The sequence below is a fragment of the Microtus pennsylvanicus genome, chromosome 1 (genome assembly GCF_037038515.1).
Source record: "Microtus pennsylvanicus isolate mMicPen1 chromosome 1, mMicPen1.hap1, whole genome shotgun sequence".
Lineage (NCBI taxonomy): Eukaryota > Metazoa > Chordata > Mammalia > Rodentia > Cricetidae > Microtus > Microtus pennsylvanicus.
The window spans coordinates 63840146-63864850 of record NC_134579.1 but is presented as its reverse complement, the minus strand read 5'-3'; the positions used below and the strand labels follow the sequence as shown (position 1 = coordinate 63864850).

General features: G+C 47.3%; 1 protein-coding gene across 1 annotated transcript in view; it reads right to left on the bottom strand.

Moving 5' to 3' along the window:
* Positions 1–24705, bottom strand: part of Xxylt1 (xyloside xylosyltransferase 1) — a 131446-nt gene that overhangs the window by 96201 nt on the left and 10540 nt on the right. The window contains exon 2 of the mRNA XM_075967461.1: positions 6934–7081. Within this exon, the coding sequence (XP_075823576.1) occupies positions 6934–7081 (148 nt within the window). The remainder of the gene's footprint in view (positions 1–6933; positions 7082–24705) is intronic.

Below are 24705 nucleotides of genomic sequence, written 5' to 3'. Positions count from 1 at the left end.
GAAAGAGAAAGAGAAAGAGAAAGAGAAAGAGAAAGAGAAAGAGAAAGGAAAGGGAGAACAGACTAAGACACCCAGTCAGAAGCTCTTTCCAAAAGACAAAGCACACAGTGACTCAAGTCCCATACCCCTAGACGCTGTTTTGGGGCAAAGATTCACCATCACCCACCAACCAGCCAACAATGACTAGGCACTGTCAGCTGGAGGCACAGTGTGACCTGCAGTCTCAGGCATCATTGTAAATCCTGGCATCAGGACCACATTACCCTCATCTTACAGATAAGACCAAGGTCCAACAAGAAACAAGCTAACCCAAAGACACCTCCCATGTTCCAGACACTGCTCTAAGCCTGTTCCACACACACTCACTTAATTTGTAACAACTCCATAAGTGGTGAACCGCTGCTGTCTCTTCACCGTTGTTCCATACGTCTCTTGTCTCCCCACAGCCATGAAGCTGCTGAAACGCATGGCGATGGTCTGCATCTAGTTCCGCCAGAATCTGAACTACACTCTGACAAATGAGCTTCCCTTCTAGCCACTCAGACCTGCCTAGCTCAGTCCTTGTCACAGACATAAGACCTAGAAAGCAAGGGGCCCCAGACACATTATGGGTTCAACCCACAGGGAAACACCATTTGGAACATGTATACAGTCCTTAAGTCTCTGGGCTTCTATTCCCAGAGCTGATGGAATCCGAAGCCATACACATATGAGAAGGATGCACGGGGAAGGGGGACAGACAGAGGGCACAGGTAGTTTTTTAAGTGCTCTGGGAGCTCAAAGTGGGTGGGGCTGTGGGAACCCCTGACTAGCTGCTTTTGCTGTAATTGGAACTGTTAATCCCCTCTGCCCAACAGGAACAATGGCAAAAACAAAACCCAATCAAGCTCTCCAGTAAGCACACAAGCCCAGCCTATAGAGCAGTGGTTCTCACCTTCCTGATGCTATGATCTTTAACACGGTTCCTCTTGTTGAGGTGACCCCCAACCATAAAATTATTTCATTGCTACTTCATGACTATAATTTTGTAGTCTTATGAATTGTAATATAAAAAGGCAGAACAGTTGATATTCGGCCACACCCCAAAGGGGTTGCAACTCACAGGCTGAAACTACATTACCGGGGCTGTCAGGTTTCAGAGGTGATTGCCTCATTACCTTCGCATACACAAGTGCTCATAAAGAAGCCCATGCACCCCCACATATACTTTCTCTAGAAGATCTGTTGCTGAGACCAAGAGGCCCCATGGGTCTTACCAGTTCCCACAGTGCCCAGCCACAGACACACAGAAAGGTATGCGGCTAGATTCTGGCATCTATACCTTGAAGCACGCACAAAGCCAATCAGAACCCTCCTTACCAAGAATGCCCTAAAGTCTGTCTCCTACACCCAGGGCCAAGCCCCATCACAGCCAGTCCATCCTCTACCACCCTCACCAGGCTTCCTGCCCAACGCCACGATTGTCCAGCAGGTAACCTGATGCTTTCTTCAACATGGACAGTATCCACATTTCCTAAACAACCTCAGCCTTCCTAACTGTCATGTCTACCTAAACCACTTACTATCAGTACCATGAGGTAAAAACTTAACATCCTACAAGGTTCATCTTAAGTACCACCTCCTCCATAAAGCGTTCCTGCAAAATACCTCACTCTTTCTCTTCTGAAACCCTCAGAACTGGCAGATCTTCATGCCATCTCCCTGGCTGTAAGAGCATGCCACTTGCTCCACTCAACCTGAGCCAAAGCAGCACTCTAGCAAGACTGCCTGGGACAGCAGAGTTGCTAGACCTCGGCTTATGAACAGCAGACCCTTGGCAAAGGCAAATGCTACGGACTACCCCAGGACAGGAGTGCCTTCCAAGATACATGCTAGACCAGGGAAGGTTCCTGGGGCCTCTGACTAAATGAAGGCTGACTGGTATCTGCCTATCCTGACCAGGAGAACCTTGCCACTTCACAAATCACACATCCGAGCTCAACCTGCAAGAGCTGCTTCCTCTGGCATGTGACTATGCCAAGCTGACAGCTCCCCAGAGCTGGTTCACGTGAGATAGAGACACTAGCGAGTCCAAAGGAGCTGTTCTTTGCTCCCTGCAGCTCCAGTTAGGCACAGCCTTTATTTGTTATTGCATGAATGCTTTCAATGGTGACAAAACTAACACTATAGACTGAGAGAGAAAAGCCCTGAGGATGAGTGAGGAGCAAAGAGTGGCCCGTAAGGGACAGCAAGTGTGAACAGCAGGACGGGCCAGCTAGACAAATGTGACCCCTTGAGCAAGCAAAGTAAAAACAAGGGCTGAGAAAAATCAAAGCCAGCACGCCACACCTAACCTAAGCTTCTGTTTCTCCTGGGGCACCACTCTGCAGATGTGGTTTTCATAACACTGCTTCCAGGAACAGTTAGTACATGGAGTTGCTTTCCCATCCCTCTCCCAGCCAGGCCACTCCACAGGGTTATAGCAGAAGAGAGGGGTGGAAGTCAGGATCTAGAAGCTGCACGGGACTATGCAGGTAGATGAGGAAGAACTCAGGTCTGAACATTAAAAGTAAAAGTGCAGGGGAGACCCAGCTCTGCCAACTCTCAGCAGGCTTCCCTTCCTGTCAAGTGACTGGAGTGTCTACGCAGGGTTAGACACCCTGGGTCCAGAACATGGCACAGACCCTACTCATGCAGCCCACACTGGGGGCACTGGGGTCTGACATACCTGGCTTCGTAAGGATCACCTTTGCTGTAGTAATTCCACCCTTGGGAAGATGTCATGTGGACGCAGTCCTAAGAAGAGAGATAATCTTTCTAGATGTGGCCATCTGCCATAGTCTAATTTACAAAATTAAAAAGCCAATAGTAAGCACTGAGCCAGGACAGGAAAATAAACACTAAAGTAAAGCAAGCCTCATCTAGTTAACAGAACCACCTGGGGAATTATACACACCATGAGGACGTTTGGGAATATTATTTTCAGGTGTGTGACTTTTGTTTCTGTTGCATTTGTTTAACTGTGTGAAGCTGTGTTACTGTGCCTGTCTACAACACCTGATGGTATAATAAAGAGATGTGTGCCAAGAGCAAGGCACAAGCAAGAACAGGCAGGACTGGCAGGCAAAGAGTATAAAGATTTGGGAGAAAAGGATTTGGGAATGAGAAAGGAAGGAGGAGGACTTCAGGGGCCAGCCACTCACCCACCAAGCTACACAGCTGATGGAGGAGGGTCTATGTGTTACTTTCATTGGTTAATAAAAAACTGCCTTGGCCTTTGATAGGCCAGCCCTTAGGTGGGTGGAGAAGACAGAAGAAAAGGCTGGAAGAAAGAAGGCGAGTCAGGCAGACGCTATAGCTCTCCTCTCCAAGATGGACGCAGGTTAAGATCCTTCCTGGTAAGCCTCCACCTTGTGGTGCTACACTCACTAATAGAAATGGGTTAGTCAAGATGTGAGAATTAGCTGATAAGGGGCTAGAGCTAATGGGCCAAGCAGTGTTTAAAAGAATACAGTTTCTGTGTAATTATTTCGGGTGTAAAGCTAGCCAGGAGCCGGGCGGCAGGAACACAGCCCGCAGCTCCTTCTACACACAGCCAGACAATAGGAAGGAAAGAAAAAGTATACAGGAACAGAGAAAGGTAAAAGCCCCAAGAACAAAGACAGACGGGATAATTTAAGAAAAGCTGGCAAGAAACAAGCCAAGCTAAGGCTGGGCATTCATAACAAAAAATAAGCCTCTGATGCAGATGGTGGTGGCACAACCCTTTAATCCCAGCATTTGGGAGGCAGAGGCAGGCGGATCTCTGTGAGTTCAAGGCCAGCCTGGTTTATAAAAGCTAGTTCCAGGATAGACTCCAAAGCTACAGAGAAACCCTGTCTCAAAAAACAAAAACAAAACAAGACAAAAAAAGAAAAAGAAAAAAAGAATAAGTCTCTGTGTGTGATTTATTTGGGGAGCTGGCTGGTGGGCCCCCCAAAAGAATAAAAAAACCAACATTTTGGCACCCAATGTAGGACTCAGTCATCTAAAGCCTGTGAAAGCTGGGTGGGGGGGATATACAGTACTTTAGGAGTTTCTGCCTGCTGCCAAGACCTTGGGCAGCCAGTACTTTAAGTAGGAGCAAAAAATGAGTCAGGTGGTGGTGACCGGTGTCTTTAATCCCAGCACTTGGGAGGCAGAGGCAGCAGATCTCTGTAAATTCAAGGCCAGCCTGGTCTATAAGAGCTAGTTCCAGATCAGCTAGAATTGTTACACAGAGAAACCCTGTCTCAAAAACAAAAACAAAACAAAGAAGTAAAAAATGCCTGCCACAAGGCAAGCATTAGCATTCTAGAGCTCTAGGAAGGTGGAATGCAGTTCCTGGTGAGACAAACCTCCAACCAGGATGCAAGCTTTAGGCTTGGCTCTCATGAACCAAGAAGTGGGCAGAGCCAGCCAAGAGAACTGCACAGAGAATCCAGGTGTAGCTTAACAGTCTCAAGTTTGCTCGTGTGATCAAAAAAGACTAAAAGAGCTGGGTAGTGATGGCGCACGCCTTTAATCCCAGCCCTAGGGAGGCAGAGAGGTGGATCTCTGTGAGTTGGAGGCCAGCCTGGTCTACAGAGCTAGTTCCAGGACAGGCTCCAAAGCTACAAAGAAACCCTGTCTTGAAAACCAAAAAAAAAAAAAAAAAAAAGACTAAAACATACACAGTAAAAGTTTTAAAAAAAATAAAGTCTTTAAAAAGACATTAAAAGTAATATAAAAAAAGCCACATAAGATGGGAAATACACATGAGTCTGAATCCTGTATGCTATTGTGTTGATTATTTTGAGTTCTTTGATTGCTGAAAAGCAAAGTGCAGCTCTTAGAGATCTGAACTGAAAGAGCTGCTGGAATAAACCAGCCTGGGTATTGTGAGAGTGTCTTAACTTTAAAAATGTCAAAAGTGTATTTGTCAAGTGAAAATTAAAAAATGCTTTGGAGAAGCAGTTTTGCTTTTGTTTCTACAGGAAACAAGAGGCCATGGACTCACTTCAGGTTGACACGGATCTGGTTTGATCAGGGGAGACCTCCTGAATCTTGACAGGTGAGATCTATCAACAAAGTTTATAAATAGTCTTTCTAGGACTTGGTCATTATCTCAAATTTTTCTTGGGGACCTCTGGGGACACTTCACCTTCAGCCAGCAGGAAGCAGTATGGAGAGGACTGCGCCCACAATCCAGGGCCGGGGTGCATGAGTGCTCTTTGGTTATTTGCTGGGCTATGGATGTTTGTTATCACTTAGGGAAATATCGGAATGACAAAAGGGTAGATTATTGAATCTACTTTTAAAAGCAACAATTAATCTCAAATATTTTGTATTGGTATGGACTTTTGTATAATGGTACAAATTTAGGCAATTTTTGTTACAACACTCTGTATATACGTTTCTACTCTTGTTTAAAGGACTTTTGTATGCTGATACCAATTTAAGGTTATTTTTGTTGCAACATATTATATATTGTATATACATATATAAACATATATATAAACACACACATATAAACATATATATATAAACATATATATATATATGTTTAAGATATTTTACCTAGGCAGTTCATTTAAAAATACAAGGTAAATTATAGTTTTTGAAAGTTATTATTACGAAGTACTTAGGATAATCAAGAAACACAGGTCAGTCATTTGTCATCTATAACGATCAAATTTGTAGATATGTTAGGTAGCCTTTCCAGATCATATAGAGATATATTTTAGATAGACAGATGGTCTTCAAACCTTTCAAAGACCTACAGAATATGGCATTTAAAATATTTTGTTAATATAGGGTTTTTATGACAATGAGACACATCTGCTCCTGGCAGCACCAATGTACGTCAGAGATGATGGCATGGGGCATCGAAGAAACTCCTTATGCCCCACACCAGGTTTCTAGCAAAGCGCCCACCACAGCTTTCTTCAGTAGACATGGTCCCCTCCGTAGAGGCTATGGGACAGGAAAGCCTTCTGTCTGTCTTCATTTGCAAAGTTAGGGGAGATGATACTAGCAGCATCTAGTAGATCCCCAGACCCTTTGGGATTCACTGCCCAGCTTCCCACATAGCTGAGGAGCTGGGGTAACAGGTACCTTCCCTTCCCTGCAAATCAAAGGAGCTCCATTTTGCACCACACTGGGCACCCTAAAACACAAACTGACCTCAAGGCCAGGGACCTGATGGTGGATGGAGGGAGGGGAACTCAGCAAGGACAGCACGTTTCCTCCCAATCTGATGTCCTCTGGTGTCACAGGCACAGATTGCCAGGCACTTCTGGCCCATCAAGCTGCCTGTTGCACACTTGTTTAGTCACAGAACCCTGTGATCAGATAGGGATAATGCACAACAGATGGTGGCAGTGGTGGGCAGGTTCTCGATGTGGAGTAGGGGCACAGCCAAGAGAGGTGGGATGGAGACAGAGGGCCTCCTAACTCTCCAGGACTACTCCAACGGTGGAGCATCCCTACAGGCCCGGCATCTGCAGAAGGCAGGCTGATACAGCTCACCAACTGGTTCAGTCCCCTCCTTTCACAGGTGGGGAAATAAACCTAGCAACACAGAGTGCCTTAGCCAAAGCCATGCACACAGCTGGTGGCAAAGCAGCATCCAGCACCCAATCTTGAATGCTACACCTGTACCAGGCATTCCCAGAGAGCTCTCATGTGGTCAACTGAAGAGACAGAAAGCTATCTGGAGAGGCAGCACTCCATATCAGATAGACATGACTTCAAATTCTAGCTCTGCCACTTGACTGACTGTATAAGCTGTAGACAGATGCAGTGTCTTGGTATATGTGTCATTCACAGGACTAGGAGATCTAGTAAGTGGATAAAGCTGCACCTGGCTCTAAGGAGGCCCCTGAGCCCCTGCCTTCCTCACAAACAGTCATACTGAGCGCAGAAGTGCATACAGAGTCTGACACCCCGAGTTACCTTTGGGCATGATTTGGTGCATGGCGACAGAGAGGAAGAAGATGGAGTCACTGTAGTAGGTCCCTGAGCCAGCACTGAAGTGCTTCTGCATGGCCTCCACGACAGGGAAGAGCTTGTCTGTCAGCACAGCAACGTCATGGAAGATGACCTGGAGTGGGAGCAGGAAACCCCAGAGTTAGCCAATTGTCTGAGTGCTAGACACACCTGAGCCCAGGAGGCAGAAACAGTGGAGCCAAGGAGGAGGTGGGGGTTGGGGATCATCTGAGGGCAAAGAAAGTGGGGAAAGGCAATAAGGAGGGAAGTCCAGGCAGCACAGGGCTGGCTATGCTGACAGGGACACTGTTGGGGACAGGACAGTGGATAAGCAGGAAGAAGGAAGAAAGTGGGCCCAACTCCCGGGTTGTTTTCTAGTTTCAAACTTCAAGACAAGAAGCCCTTTGTGTTGACAGTGTCCATCAGGTGTGGGCGCTACCTGAGACGTCTCAAACAGGTGAGCTCTGTGCCCATTTACCTTCACCCCTGCCCAGGGATCTGCCCGGGTTTCCCATGTCACACTCCTGGGCTTGCAGTCTTTGGTCATTGCGCCCAGCCTTGCATCATATGGTTCCCCCTCCAGCAGGTCCTGCTTTTGCTCTAGAATTCTAATGTCTATTTTTCTCTAACCGATATTCCTTTTGATTCATGTTTACTTGTGTCCTCAGTCTCTTTCAATTTTGGAAACACTACTGAGCTTAATTTAGCCAGGATGGTAGCTCAGGCCTATGGTTTTAGCACTCAATAGGCTGAGGTAGGATTACTCTAAATCCAAGGCCAGCCTGAGCTACACAGTGGGTTCCAGCCTGTGCTACAGAATAGGACCCTGTTTCAAAACTGCAAGAAACCGAATTTCTGACTGTAAAAGCTTTGCTAAGATTTCTTGACATTTTTATTCCAAGGGGCTCTTTCCTTCTTTCCTTTTTTGGCCATTTTATTCCTCTGGCTTTTTCTTTCTATGGTCTCTCAGCTAGGCCAGTTCTTGCTATTTCTCTACACTAATCCCACATTACATCTCTCTTCCACAGCTTCGGTAGCCTCTGGCCCTGCGTGTGGCTTCCCTGCATGGTTAACCTCATCACGTCCTCTGTTGCACCGCACAGTCATTCTCCAAATACACAGATCTGTATCTTTCTTCTTAGCTTCAAAACTCCAAAGCTCACTTCTCTCACGTCCAAATCTCCCAGCAAGGTCTGCAACAGCGGCTCTAAGCTTCCTCCCCTGCCCTCAGGACTGAGCAAAACTGAACCATCACCCTCACCCCAGCACGTCAGCAGCCCCTTCATGACCACGTCCTCGTAAACCTCACCTTCCTCTTCCCAAGTATGGAACTCCCTCTCTCAGCCTTCCCTCCAGCTTTCTCACCTCCCACGATGCTCCCTCCAGGCCCCTCCTGCACCCCATTTCACATGGGGCTTCACTGGCCATGAGTGTTTCCTGCCGTGTAACACTGACTACATTCACGCCAGGTCATTGACACAAGTTTGCAGCCTAAAGGAACCACACTTGGGCAAGAGCCTCAGTCTCTCTGTGCACAGGAACAGCAACACTGACTCGTGATAGCCACTAAGGTCCCTGGGGACAAGCTCCCTGCTCAGGGGCTGCCAAGCCGCTCTCACCTGTCAGCCTCACAGCCTGCCCCAGCCTGTGTCCAGTCCCCTAAATCTCTTCCCACAGATAAGATACCACTCATGGGACAGCTTTCCCAGCATACCCTCACTACACCCCCAAACCACCACTGGGGGCTGGAATTATAGAAGATGCTGAAAGTACAAGAAAGCTCTCAAGAAACAGACATCTCCACATTCAGAGAGGAAAAGGGACAAGGGAACAGGTGTGTGTGTGTGTGTGTGCGCGCGCGCACGCATGTATGCGTAGTGTGTGTATAGAAAGTGTGTATGGGTGGGTATGGGTGGGTGTGTATGTATGTGTGTGTGCACTTGTATGCGTGTGTGCATATGTATGTGGGGATGTGCGTGTATGTGTAGAATGGGTGTGGTGTATGTATAGAATGTGTGTGGTGTGGTGTATGTGCAATGTGTGTATAGGATGTGTGTATCTGTGTGTGCAATTGTATGTGTGGGGGGATGTGCGTGTATGTGTAGCATTGTGTGGTGTGGTGTATGTGTAGTATGTGTGTGCATGTGTGTATGTGTAGTATGGATGGGGAAGGTGGGGGGAATGCACTTGCATGCATGTGTGGGGAGGTAATATACACATGGGCAGGGCCTGCTTCGGCCACAGCCAAGTCCAGAAAAGCGTCGGCAGCCCATTTACTCCCCCACCAGCCTCACATCACCCAAGCTTCCCAGGCAACAACTGTAGCTCGTTAGCATTAATAGATTTATGAGGACAGACTGGACTCAGTACATTTGTTCCAAGAGCTGTACTGATTAGCCAGTTCCAATGAATATTTCAGATAACAAATCTACTTAAAGAAAAATGAATATAGTTCATGGATATATTCATACAACAGGAAGCAAACCACAGGCACCAAGTGTGAATCAAAATGCCCAGTCTCCAAGCAGGAAGCGGGTTTGCAGACTGCGATCTCAAACAGCAGCAAGCCTGGACAGCATGGAGTGCCCATCCAGTAGGCTCCAGTGCCTGGCTGAGGGCTGCAAGCCCACCTTGAGACCTAGAGAAAGAATTGCCACAGCACCTAGGAAAGCTGGGGTGTCAGCTGCTGGTTCCTGAAGGCAGTCTGACAGTGGCTGATGCCAACGCAAGCCTGTTACTTACAGAGATCAAACAACAGATATCAGGTCACCACCTGTAACTTTGTCACTTTATTTAAATATACACATCTTAAAACTTCAAACCCTTTTAATCATAAAACATTACCCACATCCAACCTAAAAGCTTCTTCCTCAAGTCCTTCACATAAATCACAGCAATGCCTGGGGGCACTGACCAAGTCACCAGAGTGTACAACTTCTGGTATGCAGGCCAGAGCCCAGAGCTCATGAAAAAGTTACTGAAAGTGTCCCCACCCCATTTACTTACTAAGTGCACAGCTACAAGGCAAGTGACTTTCTAGTCAGCCTCTATCAGACATTGGTAGCTACTCACTAATTTCCTCTTACCAATGATACTTAAAGGATTTGTTCATAACAATATTTCACACCAGTAATTACTCAGTCATCCATATATCAGGAATAATGACAAAATGTGTTAAGTCCCTTTGTCTCCTTTTATCTTTAATGAATTATGTTAAAAATCTAAATTCAGTAAGGACAAACTACTCTTAGACTAAGTGTCCTCAAAGAGTTTGCGGTTCCAAATGAAGTCAGCATGGAGAAAGCACTGTGTGCCATCAGCAGGCGGACAGCTCAGGAAGGGGTGCCTGGCCTTGCTCTACCATGCACACGACATTCTTATCACTTCCAGTCTTGGAAGCCAGCACAAGCAGCCACAGCCGTCCCTGTGCCAGGCAGCAGCAGACACTCCCACTGGACAGAGTCAGGGGAGCCAGGCCACAGCTCCTGGAAACATTCCCCGAGAACCTAAAGCACCCCTAGCCCTTAGCTCAAAGGGAGGAAAACTCATTTATCAAATGACGAGACCACTGGAAGCCAGACGTGGCTAGAGCCAAGGAGGCAAGTAATGAGATGGCCCTGAGCACAGGAGGACACGGTTTCCAGGAAACCCTGAGGCTGCCAGAAGAGCAGACAGCAAGGCCAGTCAGCCAGAGGCAGGGTGGAAGGAGGTCACTCAGAAGCCAGGAGAGAAGAGTGATGAGCCCACAACCATCTCTGGGGCAGCGATGGTATCCATCTCCAGCAGGATGATGAAAATGTCTCCACCGTCCAGACGGTTCACAGTCAGCATGGGAAGGGTGCCGCAGCAACATCTAGATCCTGCCAACAAACCTGCCGTCAACAGAACTGTCCCCTGACAGGACAAGCAAACATCCCTGTTCTAATTTGCTTCTTGTTGCTACGAGGAACACGTGACCAAAAGCAACTTGAGGAGGAAAGGGTTTATTCCATCTTACAGGTTACAGTCTACCATCAAGGGAAGCCAGGGCAGGAAGTCAGGGCAAGAGTTTGAAGCAAGAGGCACAGAGGATCGCTAGCCATGGACTGCTCAGCTACATCTCTTACACAGCCCAGGCCCACATACCCGGAGGTGTTTCACAGTGGGCTAGGCCCTCCTAGATCAACTGGCAATCACGAAAATGCTCCCATAGACATGCCCACCAGTCAACTGGACGGAGGCGGTTACTCAATTGAGATTCCTTCTAAATGGTAGTCTAGGTTTATGTTAAGTTAATTAAAAAAAAAAAGCCAATACAATATCCCACTACATTACCAATTTACAGGCGCCAGGTCTGGTCTGGCATCTCTCAGTGATGTGGGGGTCAGTGCTTCCAGAGACTCAAGAGACAGAAGCATCATTAGTAAATCACAGTCCTGGATTCAATGGCAAGATGCTTTAGGCGCCTGGCTACCCTAGCAAAATACTCCAACACCCTAACATGTCTGCAGGATGGAAGCCCTGGCAATGTTCGCAGGCCTCTGAGAAGGCACACAACGGTGCTTGATAAGCACAGATGATACCACTGCCACTTTCAGTACAGCTAGAAAGCTTTTCCTCATGCAGAAATCCAGACATGACATCATCTCTAGATATCAGACCCAAGACCCTGGAGGTCGGAATCAGATCTACTGGCCCTTCAGTGTCCTACATGGACAGAATGGTTACAGGTCCCATCCTGTGTGCTTAACCTACCCACTTAGCTCACTTTTGCCAGGCACAGCCCAGAGCTAGGAGGATCCCTGGAGCTTACTGACCGTCTCTGCACTGGTTGGCTGTCTCTTCTAGAGCCTCCCATAGGGAGCAAAGCATGTGATGCTAAGATCTCTTCTCTCACCACAAAACGTACCCCAGTAACACAGATGCAAAATTCAGTCTCACAACACACACACACACAATCTGCTCTGGCCACTGAATCAGCAGCTTCGTTTTCCCCTCAACACCTACCCCCTGACACATCCATGTTTACATATTTGGTCATGCATTCTCCGCCTCTCCCCAGCTCCTGGCCAGGCAGTAAGGTCGGTCTGCTACTCACTGCCAGGCATGCTCCTGTCGGCAAAGCACATCAGCAAACGCTGAGACTCTGCTGAGATTGTGAGGAAGAATGAGCAAAGGAGGAGGCAGAAATCATGAGTCCAGAGAGGAGAGACAACTGATACCCCGAAACACAACAGCGGCCATGAAGAACCTGCTCCCAGGGAAACCCAAGACAATGGCAGCTCTCTTCTAGTCCAGGGATCCCCCTGGCCCTGGACCACACCTAAAGAACAGAAATTTCTAGTTCATAGACTTATTCCAAACCTTGAGGAACACGGTCCGTTTTTCCTTAGCCTATTGGTCAGGATGTCACCTGGTAACGTGTGAGCTGCTTCAGGGTAACTGTGCCTGTTTCTTAAAGGCCATTTCTAAAGTCCTACCAGAGGTGTTTCCTTAAACCAAGTCTTCCTAGACCAGGGAGTGACACTGTGTGGTGCCAGATGGAGAGAGCACGAGATTGCTGATCTTTGGGTCTCTAGTCTCTAATGAGCCCCCAAACACCGTCGGTCATGCGTGGCTATATGCTGCCCTCTCTGATACTTTAACTTTGGAAACAAAGGCCCCTTGGGATAAGAGAGCAAAGCCCTGCCTCTGTTAGTTTTAAATGGAAAAGGTAAAAGTGAATAGACTTCTCGAGAAAAGAAAGAAGCACACTGTGACCCCTCTCCCCTTGTGTGACTTTTACCACTTCTGTAAGATTTCCTACATGAATGTAACTTGGTCTGACAGAAGTGCAGGCAGCTGGAGAAGAATCAAAGCCCACTCATCTAATCTCTAAAGGCATCTCAAAGAGCCATTCTCAGGGCCTGCTTCCCTCACAGTTCAAAAGGGAGAGGCCCGTCCCTGGTCCCCACTGTGTCCAATCGGGACAGAACCTGCCTGCCCCTCACCCATTTCCACTCACACTTCTGCACCACTGGCGTTTCCAGGTAGTCCTGTAAGATTCCCAACCTTTTAGCAGGTTTTATCAGAAACTTATTTTTTTGAGAGGAGCAAGGAGAAATCCAACCCCAAAGAGTCTTGGGGAAGGTGGGGAACTGTGGTCAAAGGTCAAAGCACTACCAGGGGACCACATGTCTCCAATAAGCCTGCCAGCTCCAACTGCTGTTCTGAGAAGTCCTCAGCTTCAGTAGCACAGGCTCTCACTAGGGGGCCTGGAGATCTTATAAACTGTGTGCACTGATCCCAGAGACAGAATCAGGATCTGGGATGAGACTGGGGGTACCCACTATACATCACCCCACATGATTCTAGTAAGGGACCCCAGTCACCTTGAGAAGGATGGTAGAAGCTGAGCCTCTGCTTGGTGCCATGCACAGGTAAATGCATCTCTAAAAATCGTCCTGCAGGAAGACACATGGCAAATGCTAGAGCATCCAAAGTTGACGGCCAAGGCAGCAAGTAGGTCCAGAAACCATTTCACATGAGGAGCAGGCATAGGCTGCTGGCCAGTGCCAGCACCCTGCACCTAGCTGCAAGGTTAGATCCTGCCCTCTGGCAATACCCCCTCTCAGAGGCATCTCCTCTGCCCTCTCAAGGGCTCCATACTCCTGACCCTTCCTACCATGCCAACCTCCTGCATCACGTCCTGACCTGCCCGCATACTGTATAGCTTATTCATGTGCTTTGTGTTGAACAGTCACTGCACTTTTCTGGGGCAACAAGGTGGACAGCTTTTAGTACCTCATTAGATCTTCTCCGCAGAATATAAGTTCTATCAGGGCAAGAAACTTTCTTTGTGTATCTACCGTGAGACATGAGCTTCACTAGGAGAGAGTCTTGTGACCTGGGAAACCATCATCAGGCCTGGAGATGGGAGAGTATTAAAAAAGAAAGAAAGAAAAATGCAGCCCATTATATCAGACACAATACGATGGGATCTTGAATGGAAGAAAGGTTTCCCTTTCATTAAGAGGGATAGCAATCACATGACAGTCATGCTGGGACAGGATGACACAGGGAGACCAGGAGAAGAGTATTCTGAGAAATTCTCCAGAGGAAAATAATCTGACTCTTATCATTTTTCAGGGGTGGCAAGAACGTCCACACTATGTTTAGTCTGGGACATCCTAGTGACAAGGATGAGCCGGCAACTGGGTTAGGTCATAAGTTAACAAGCTATGAAGCCACAGCACAAACAGGTTCACAGCTCTGTCCCAGACAGATGCAGAGGGGCCCTGAACTAGTTATCCTGGGAGAAACACCAGGACCCAAAGCAACTAGGGGAGGGAAGGGCTTATTTCATCTTACAGCTTATAGTCCATCATGAAGAGAAGCCAGGGAAGGAACTCAAGGCAGGAGACCATGCAGGAATGCTGCTTATTGGCTTGTTTCCAAAGAGCTTGTCTTCTTAAATAACTTAGGGCCATCTGCCCAGAGGTGGTACCCACCACAGTAGCCAAGGCTCTCCCACACTGATTAATCAATTAATAAATCCCACATTAATCAATCATTAGTCAAGAAAATTCTCCCACATATTTGCCTATAGGTCAAACTGATGGAGGCAATTTCCCAAGTGATACCCATCTTCCCAGTTGTGTCAAGTTGACAGCATCCCCGGAATCAGTCTGCTTAACTAGCATCTTAAAGGGGAGGCCTCCAGATCTAACACCACCTTAAAGGGGAGGCCCAAGATCTAACACCACCAACTCAACCCTCTGAATTCAGACAGGAAACTGGGCCCAGTGAGGTGGGCTGGGGTACAGGCTGCAAGGCAAATCACAGAAGGAGCCAAAGCCAGGCCCAGGGTCTTTTCCTGCAGCTCCAGGAAGTGAACAGATATGGCCCAAGTAAAAAGTTACTCCCACTAAGGCTAAGCAACCACCCATCTCACTACCCTCCTCCCAGAGACACCGAAAACTGAATAAAATTACCCAACATTCTCTACCCAAAGCATGCCAGGGTCATGAACAGTTAACCCCACATTTGCCTCACCCATTTCCTGAGGTCTGCTCCAGTCCCAAAGGTAGCCTTGCTGGCTCAGGTACCTTTCTTATACATCTTCAAACCACTTGCCCAGGAGTGGCACTGCCCACAATGGGTCAGGCCCTTCGATATCAGTTTAATCAAGAAAAGACCCCCACCAACTTGCCTGCAGGTCAACTGGATAGGCATTCTCTCTACTGAAAGTCCCCATTCCCAGATAACTCCAGCTTGTGTCAAGTTGACAAAAAAAAAAAACTGACTAGCACACATAATAAGTATATATCTTATATACATATATGTAAGATGAAAATGAAAGTTCTACAAAGCACTCAACATCTGGGACAAGGACGCCTTAAAGGAGAGGAATGGAAGACAAAGGTGACATTTAGCTATCGCTGTATTTTACTTCTGAAAAAGAGAATCCGAATCAAATACAGCAAATGTTAGCACCTATGGCAGGACATCCTCAGCATCTGGAAATATGTTTGAGAGCATCAATTTCCCCACGTCACAGCTGAGCTCTGCCTGGCTGGGGCTTCCATCCTGAGCTGTGAGTGTCCATACGTACTGGGCCTATGGGAGACATCCTCATTTAAAGCCTGATACATTGTGATATCCTATCTCAAGAGGTCAGAAACCCTCAGAACAGCTTATAAAACAAAGGTGACAACATATTACACGAGCAATAAGCAGGAAACAAGACAAGAAGATCAGAAACACCTTGAGCCTACACCATAACATACAGGTCCCATAAGTGAAATAAGCAGAGATTAAAATCCATCACCATAACAAAATTATCCCTGGAAGGACATCGGCTGAAGGGGCACATGGGAAAATGAAGATGGTTTATGAGAACATGACTGTTAGCTTCATACCCTCTGTAGAGGCAGGTCAAGAAGATTCTCAGGGTCCACTGCCCATCTCTCTATGCACCTTCTCCTGTATCCTCACAACCCTTCCACGCTGGGTAAGGCCAAGTCCTCAGTGCAGAACATTCTCATGGGCCAGTGAGATGTTTTATCATAGTTCAGACTATAACAAATCCCTCAAGAGATTCACAGATCAAGTCCAGACACTGCACTTCACACAAGAGGACCAGAAACACACTGTTTCTCATTTAGAGGTCTTTTATGTCTTAATCTGTGCTATTGTTTATCTGAAATCCTTTTCTGACAATAGCATTTTAAAATGGTAAGCAGTGTGGTCACATAAGCCCCGGATGCTGGCTCTGCCTCTCTTGGCCTATTAATATGGCTGAGGTACATTCACTGCCTCTACAAGCCATGCTCACTGCTTCAGCTCCAGGGAAAGCACAGGTCTCTGTTGACATTAAGCAACTTGTAGCACTCTGATCACAAACCCCGTTTAAGTGTTCCACAGCCAGACTTCCCAAAAGAGCCAGAGCTGTTCATACAACTAGCATAACCCAGGAAGCCCTCCCCTAAAGAAGCCAGGCAGCCTTCACTGCCCATGCTAAGCCAGGAAGGACTCTCTTAAAGGAGCCACAGCACCCTTGCTCGCTGCCAGCAAACAAAGCCCACCCGAAAAGAAATAAGGCTACCAAGAAGCTGTGCTAAACTCTCTTCTTTTGTGTCTAGAATTTCTTTTTAATCTCTCTCAGGTTTTATGTGGGTGTAGTTGCCCACATTGGATGCCATTTGGAGGCTGCTTGTTCATTTCCCAGCCACCTAGACCTGAAATAATCACACAGAAACTATATTAATACAATTCTGCTTGGTCAATAGCTTAGGTTTCTTATGAAGTAATTCTTACATCTTAAATTAACTCATTCCTATTATTCTGTATTTTACCATGAGGCTCATAAGGTTTTTACCAGTAAGGTTTCCAGGCATCTGTCTCCTTCAGCAGCTACATGGCGTCTCCCTGACTCCACCTTCTTTCCTCCTCTATCTGTTTGGAATTCTTACCTTACTCTATTCTGCCCTGCCATAGGCCAAATCATCTTTATTCATTTACCAATAAAAGCAACACATATACAGAAGGACTTTCCACACCACCATGGAGTCCCAGATCCCCTTGTCCAGCTATGTGGTTATTGTGATGTGAAAGACAATTGACCCCACAGGCTCATGTCTGGGAAGGATTAGGAGGGGCAGCTTTGTTGGAGGTGTGTCAGTGGGACATGCTGAGGTTTCAAAAGACCCATGTGATTCCCAATATGCACTCGTTCTCTCCTTCCCTCCTCCCTTTCTACTTCCTATTTGCTGATGAAGATAGGAGCTCTTAGCTGTTCCTGCAGCCATGCCTTTGCCTTGTCATCAGGGACTGTAACCCTCTCAAACAGTAGATGCTTCCTTTCCTAAGTTAACTTGGTCATGGTGTTTCAATCACAGCAACAGAAAAGTGACTGCGACAGAGGCCTTATACAAACCACTTAGCCTTGCCTGGGCGCAGTCTCCTCACAGGTAACTTGAAGGTACTAGACTTCCTCCAACCCAGACCTGTGACCTGCTATCAAGTAAATGCAGGAGGTAGCACCTCAAACACCACAGGCATACAGGGCACACTGGAGAAAGGCACACTGTGTGAGCAGCCTGGAGCAGGAATGAGGGCTGCCCATCCTGGCTCTGGGAACTCAGTGCCCTGCTTTTCATATTTTCATAAATTACCTGGTAACTCTTGACCAGCTAGTGAGGGGACAAGGTCTCGTGCATAAGTCCCTGAACAATACGAATGGGCACCCCCATCACCATTCCACTGGGACCCCAGATCTCATAGAGCATTCCTGCTTCTGAAAGATAAGGAAGAACTACCCAAATCAACAGGCATTCAGGATGAATACACTGCTCAAGTGTCAGTCAGGGGTCTAGCTCTGAGCAAGCCAGTCTGCCTTAGGTCAACTGTACAACTTCTCTTGAAGAGAGAACACCTCCACACGAAGACAAGCATTCTGCAGACCAGGGTAGGCCCCGGCATGATGCCTGCTCCTTGGGGACTCATCCAACTGTGGCAGCTGCCATGGTCCTTGTAGACATGCCAAACAGTGGAGAGAGCTGGGGAGATCTCATTCCCTTATCTCCTCAGGATGGAGGCCTGGAAAGCAACCCAAATCTCCCATCCATGAAGATTCTGAGGGTCATTCCAGGAACCATCCCAGGAAGAGCTGAATGATTGTCTCTTCCCCTCACCTTCTAGCCTCCTTTCAGAACAAATTCTAAAAGAATGTGTGTTTGCAGCTTCTTAATACCCATTTTAGAGCCACCAGCAAGACAGCGGTACATGTGACTCAGGGCTGGGAAGTCCCACCATTCCACCACCGTCTGCACAAAGGACGTCCAGAGGCTCACATGATGAACTAGCTGGTCAGCCTGTGGCATAATGGTAAACTCCTAGAACTTTAAAGAGTTGAGACTGTGTGAGTGTGTGTGTGTGTGTGTGTGTGTGTGTGTGTGTGTGTGTGTATACAGGTAGTAGAGGCAAGCCCAAGGCACACTCCTGGCTCTGCCTCCCCAGAACTAAGGTTAGAGACAAGGGTCACACCTTGGTTATTACGTGAGCGCCGGGGATGTGGATCCAGGGCTCCATGCTTGTGTAGCAACTGTTTTACAAAATGAGCCATCTCCTAGCCCACAGTAGAAGTTCTTAAGGAATTAGGTTACCTTTGAAAGAAATTCTGGGACCCTAGCCCTTCCTCTTCCTTCCTTTCAACTCCCAACCAAGTGAACTGGGTTCCACACTGTATTCCCTGCTACTGCCATCTGACACTCCACCAGAGTCCGATAAAAAAAAAAAAGGTTTTGGGAGCTGGAGAGATGGCTCAGTGGTTAAGAGCATTGCCTGCTCTTCCAAGGGTCCTGAGTTCAATTCCCAGCAACCACATGGTGGCTCACAACCATCTGTAAAGAGGTCTGGCGCCCTCTTCTGGCCTTCAGGCATACACACGGACAGAATATTATATACATAATATATAAATATTTTTTTAAAAAAAATGGTTTTATTTGATTGTGGACAGAAAGGTTAAACATGCTATCTAAAATAATCCTTGGTGGGCTGGAGATATAGTTTGATGGAAGAGCATTTGCCTAGTATTCAAGAAGCCCTAGGTCAGTTCCCCCATACAAACAAACAAACAAATAAACCTCTCTTTCTAAACTGAGTATCTGGGATATTTGTTCCTGTAATGGAAGTGACCAATCCATCACAGTAGAGAAACTAAGGCTAAAACACACCAGAAAGCCTATTCAGGAAAGCCAGAAGAGAAAGACCTAGATCCCAGGATATGCAATTCCTGGGCGGACTCTGTCCACCAATGTCTGGGTCAAGGGCAGGAACTGAAGAGCCTGCCAACCGAAGCACCAATGCCAGCAGTCGGAAACCTCCCTAGCTCCCTACAGTAAGAGAAACATAGCCCCCCCCCCCCCCGACAGCATCAGGATTCCTTCATGATGATACAGGAGGGGCAGTGGAGTCCAAAAACTTAAGGAAGTCTCTAAAACATACCGTCACCATCCTGGCTGATCTTAGATGGGGCAACTTCTACTGAAGGGCTATGTCTCTCCCTCTCTGATTAGCGTGATCCCACACACCTAGGAAAAGCTCTCACAGGATGCCTGAGATGTGCCACTACCCAACAGCCCCTTCACTTCCTGCGGCTACTCCACAGTGCTCACCCTCTCTGCCCACCTGCTTGCATCTTCTCCTGCAGCCCATTCAGCCTGCACCGAGTCTCACACTGGACCACATCTGTCTTAGCATCTCCATGGAGACAGATATAAGAGCCAGCCCCACCACCCTCTAGCAGCTAGCAAAGAGGCCAGATTCAGCACACCAGGGGCTAGGGAAGGGACTAATGGGTATGGGGTGTCAAGAGGTGGGTGAGACCCCACACTGATTAACACAATAAAAAAAGCAGTATCTTGGGGGGTAGGGGACTAGAGAGCAAAGAGTTGGGCAGATTCCAGGAGAGGAGGCCCCTGAGCTAAGTTGCAGGGGTGTGAAGTGATCACTCTAGAAGTTCGGCTGGCAAATGTGCGTGCAAGCCAGGCATCCTTGGGCAGGAAACCTCCTGCTGGATGAGTCTGCCAACCCAGACAGCAAACACTCCTTCAATCAGGCTGGCCTTCCTCTTACCAAGCCCCTCTGCCCCCTCCCCTCAGCTACCTCAGTCCTCTTTTCTCCAAGATGAACAAGTGTTCTGCTAATTTACCATGAATGGCATCCTCAAAGGCCCTTGCTCCCTCAGGCAGCCTCTTTGTCGGCATCCTCTGCACCCTTGTAGGCAGCCCCAGGCACTCCCGGAATCCCCTGCTTTCTCTTCTGGTCCCTCAGATAAGAGGTGGCTTGGGACACCAAAGTCAAAATAGCACTTTGCCTAATCCTGTGCAGGTGTCCTGTGCACCTACCAGTGGATCCCTTCTAGAACTGCATCCTGGTCAGGGCCCCAGGAAGCTGACCATTCGGGCAGGTCTCAGCTGCTACACACACACACACATGCACGCGCCAGACTGCCATGATAATCTGGCACTTGTCTCATGCATCCAGTACCGGAAGAGTCACAAAGTGTGAAAACTAAGGCTACCTGAGGTGGGCAGGAGCTGGGCGTGTGAACATGCCTGAAAGTATGTGGGTACGTGTGGGGGAATGCCAGCCTTCCTGGTGGCATGACCTTCTAAATCACTGACAGCTTATACTTAGTCAATACTCCGGAATATCATGAATAACTGGTGTATGCAATCAGACCAAGAAAACAACCCAAAGACATTGAGAAGAGGTAAAGCAAACATCACCTAGCACCTATGTTAGTTTACTAGGAACAAGTTTGGTTGGAGCCTCCTAGAAGCTAAACATTCGCAGGTGCAGCAGGTCCATCCACATTGCCGTCAAAAGACAGCAACTGCGCAGACTCCAGCTCTACCACTCTGACTCCAGAACAATAGCAGGCAGACATCTGCAGAGCCCAGAGCCATGGAGCTATGTTGGGGCTCCAAAGGGATGAGAGGTTGAAGATTAAAACCTCTTCCTGCCACAGACAAAGATATGTCTATGTCTATGGTACGGGTGATACGGCCTCCCATCTCTTGGATCACATCGGCCAAGCACCGACAGGCCTGGTTAGTGCTAACTCACAGGAGAGGGCACATACACAAAAGAGCGTAAAGTAAAGCACCCAGAGCCTGCTCCAGGACAAGCAGGCAATGCACTGGGGTAGGGGCAGGAGGCACCCAGAGCCTGCTCCAGGACAAGCAGGCGATGCACTGGGGTGGGGGCAGGGAGCACAACAGGAAGGAACACTGTAGTTTAGGGCACTACGGAGGACACAAAAGAATACAAGGACCCCTTGAAGTAAGCCTGGGCTAATGCTGGTACCGCAAACTTGCTGCACCACCCTCCACGTGGCTATGCCTTTTAGAATGCTGAGAAGGGCCCCACGCACCTACTCAGGAACCAGAAGTAGAAGCCACCAATTTATCATCTGTAGTAATAGGGGGAGCGGGGCTGGGTCCCCAAAACCCCAGCCGCCTGGCTCGGCTAGCCTATGCCCCGAAATAATTACACGGACACTGTATTCTTTAATAAACTGCTTGGCCCTTAGCTCTAGCCCTTACTGGCTAATTCTGATATCCCAATCAACCCATCTCTAACAATCTGTGAGCACCGGTCTTACCGGGAAGATTCTAGCCTAAGTCCATCCTGGGTCGGAGCTGGGGCATGGCGTGTGTCTGCCTGGGAGCGGGTAGCATGGCGTCTCTCCTGCGTCTGCTCCAGAGAGCAGAGCTGTGGAGTCTGACCTCACTTCCTCTTCCTCCCGGCATTCTGTTCTGTTTACTCCTCCCACCTATCTCCTAACCAATGAGATGGGCCAAAGCAGTTTCTTTTAATTTAACCAATGACCTTCCTCCATCATTTCCTCTTTTTCGGTTTAAACAAAAAAAGGAAGGCTTTAACCTTAACATAGCAAAATTACATATAACAAAACAGTTATCAAGTAAAAATTACATCAGAAACATTCATACATATAACAAAATTGACCGTAAATCTCTATCAATAAAGCAAAATCTATACTAATGCAAATTATTCATATCTATATCATATCCCCCTTTAAATGTAAAAGAACATTTACAAACAATTTTTGGGAATATGGGCGCAGTTATTTCTCTCCAAACTGCTTCCTGCTGAATGGGGGCGTCGTTAATTAGGTCTTTCATGGTATAACCTGTGTGCTAGTTTCATCTCAGTTGACAGTTGAGCAAAGCAATTTTCTGAAGATGTTCACAGCAACCCTTCAGGAGGACGTGGTCCATCATACCAAATCGGAATAGAAGAAATGAACAGGGTCTCATCCTCTGTGAAAACAAAAGAAGACTCTCTCCAAAGCATCATATCCTTAGATCCAAATTTCGAAATCGTAATACCCTTATATCCATTCTGGTTCCACTTGGCAGCCCATATAATGAAATGTCTCTCTGTACTTAGCTCCTTCACAGTCAAAAATTTTAAAGAAAACACAATGTACATAATCCAGACTCTCTGTGAATTTTCCATCTTTACGCGGGTTATTTTTATTTATATCTATAACTATCTGTACTCTGTCTCTTTAAAGACTTTACTTTTACTTTTTTCTTTTTAAACTATTAACTTTATTCTCTATATTCTTTTTCTTCTCTCTCCCAAGCCTACGTACATTCATCCAACAGTGTGACTCATTTAGTGGTCTGAATCTGTCCTATTGTGAATCTGCAATTTTTTACTATCCAGGAGCACTTTTGATTTGCGCCTTTAAATCAGTAGGCGCTTAAGAATCTAAGCTGTGACATTCCTAGGTTAACTTTTTGCTTTTTGAGCGTATATCTTTGACCTTGAATATCTCTGTAGACCAGGCTGTCTTTGAACTCTCAGAGATCTGCCTGTCTCTGCCTCCCAGGCATTGGGATTAAAGGCGTGTGCTACCACACCTTGAAATCACAGAGGTCAATCTCCCTCTGCCTTCCAAGTGTTGGGATTAAAGGTGTGTACTACTCTCTTGCTTTTTTTGTTTTTTGCTTTAAGAACTTCAACTTTTAGTCTGCATATACTTTTAACACACTTTAAACCATTCAGAAATTTTCTCTGTCTTTGAATCTCTCTTTACTGTATATCTCTCTTTTTTTTTTTTTTTGACCACATGAGTCTTTAATTTACCAAGCAATATCAGTAGAATTAAAGCCGTGGCTTTGCGGGCTAGATCCAGTCCATTCCTTAGCTTTCCAGCCTCATGGAGGAGGTACTGGCTGTAGCCACGTTTATAGCATTTCAAGGTCCCTGCCAGCCAGCAAGCTACAACAGACAACACTTAAGTCCTCTCTCGGTAGCCGGCCCTCCTGCCTCAAACAGTCAGAGTTTGCCCTGGCAGGATGGCCCAGAAAGCCGGCATTTTAAAACAACACAGGTTTGTTCCTGCTTTTGAGTCAGGAAAATTTCAAAATGGAGGACGTACCATTTTGTGCTAGCTCTGGGGCTACCAGGTAGGAGCGGCACTCAGCAGTTTAATTCTGAGACTTAGCGTGCAGCACAGAAATTCTTTTCATCCAAGTAACATCCAAATCTGACACGCAGAGCACTGCCGCAGTCTGAAAACACGTCTCTGTATGGCGGCAGGAATCCGCCATGCTCTTCCGCCTGCCTAAGCCTGATTCTGCCTTCTGCCCAGGAGCAGGCGGTGAGCTCTGAGTCATTGCACAGTCTCAGAGCACTCTCCTTCCGATCCCAAGCGGGAACACAAACATAAAGCCAGAGTTTGCACTGGCGGCACAGCCCCAGGAAGCCATGCTTTGAAATGACACAGCGTTTTTTCTGCTGCTGTTGCCGAATCAGGAAATCTCTCTACAGCACGCCACCAACAAATAGCAAAAATCTGTGTTAAACTCTCTCTCCCTTATTTTTAAGACTTCTCAGGTTTTTTAAGTGGGTTTAGTTAGCCACACGTCTGGGCGTCATTTTGTAGTAATAAGGACGGCGGCGGCGGGGCTATGTCCCCAAAACCCCAAGCCACCTGCCCGGCTAGCTTTACCCGAAATAATTACACACAAACTGTATTCATTTAAACACTGCTTTGGCCCATTTCTATGTAGCCTCTTCTAGGCTAATTCTCACATATTAATTTAGCCCATTTCTAATCATCTGTGTAGCGCCCCTAGGTGCGCTTACCGGGAAGATTCTAGCCTAAGTCCATCCTGGGTCGGAGCTTCATAGCGTGCGTCTTCCCTGGAGCAGGTAGCACGGCGTCTCTCCTGCGTCTGCTCCAGAGAGCAGAGCTGTGGAGTCTGACCTCACTTCCTCTTCCTCCCGGCATTCTGTTCTGTTTACTCCTCCCACCTATCTCCTAACCAATGAGATGGGCCAAAGCAGTTTCTTTTAATTTAACCAATGACCTTCCTCCATCAATCATCCACTGCTGAGAGCCCTGTGCTGTCTCCACTTTCTCCCACAGACACCTTGGAAGGTCATGAAAGAGAGGGAGTCAAGAACAGAGGCTCAACTGGGCAGTGGTGGTGCACGCCTTTAATCCCAGCAGTTGGGAAGCAGAGACAAGTGGATCTCTGTGAGTTCGAGGCCAGCCTGGTCCACAGAGTGAGATCCAGAACAGCCAGGGCTACACAGAGAAACCCTGTCTAGAAAAACCAAAAAGGAAAACAAAAGCGGAGGCTCAGAAGTGTTACACCCAGGCAGTTGCTCCCAAATGTTATACACTAGACTCGAACCCAGGTTCTAGGCTTCAAGCCACACACTTTTACCTGG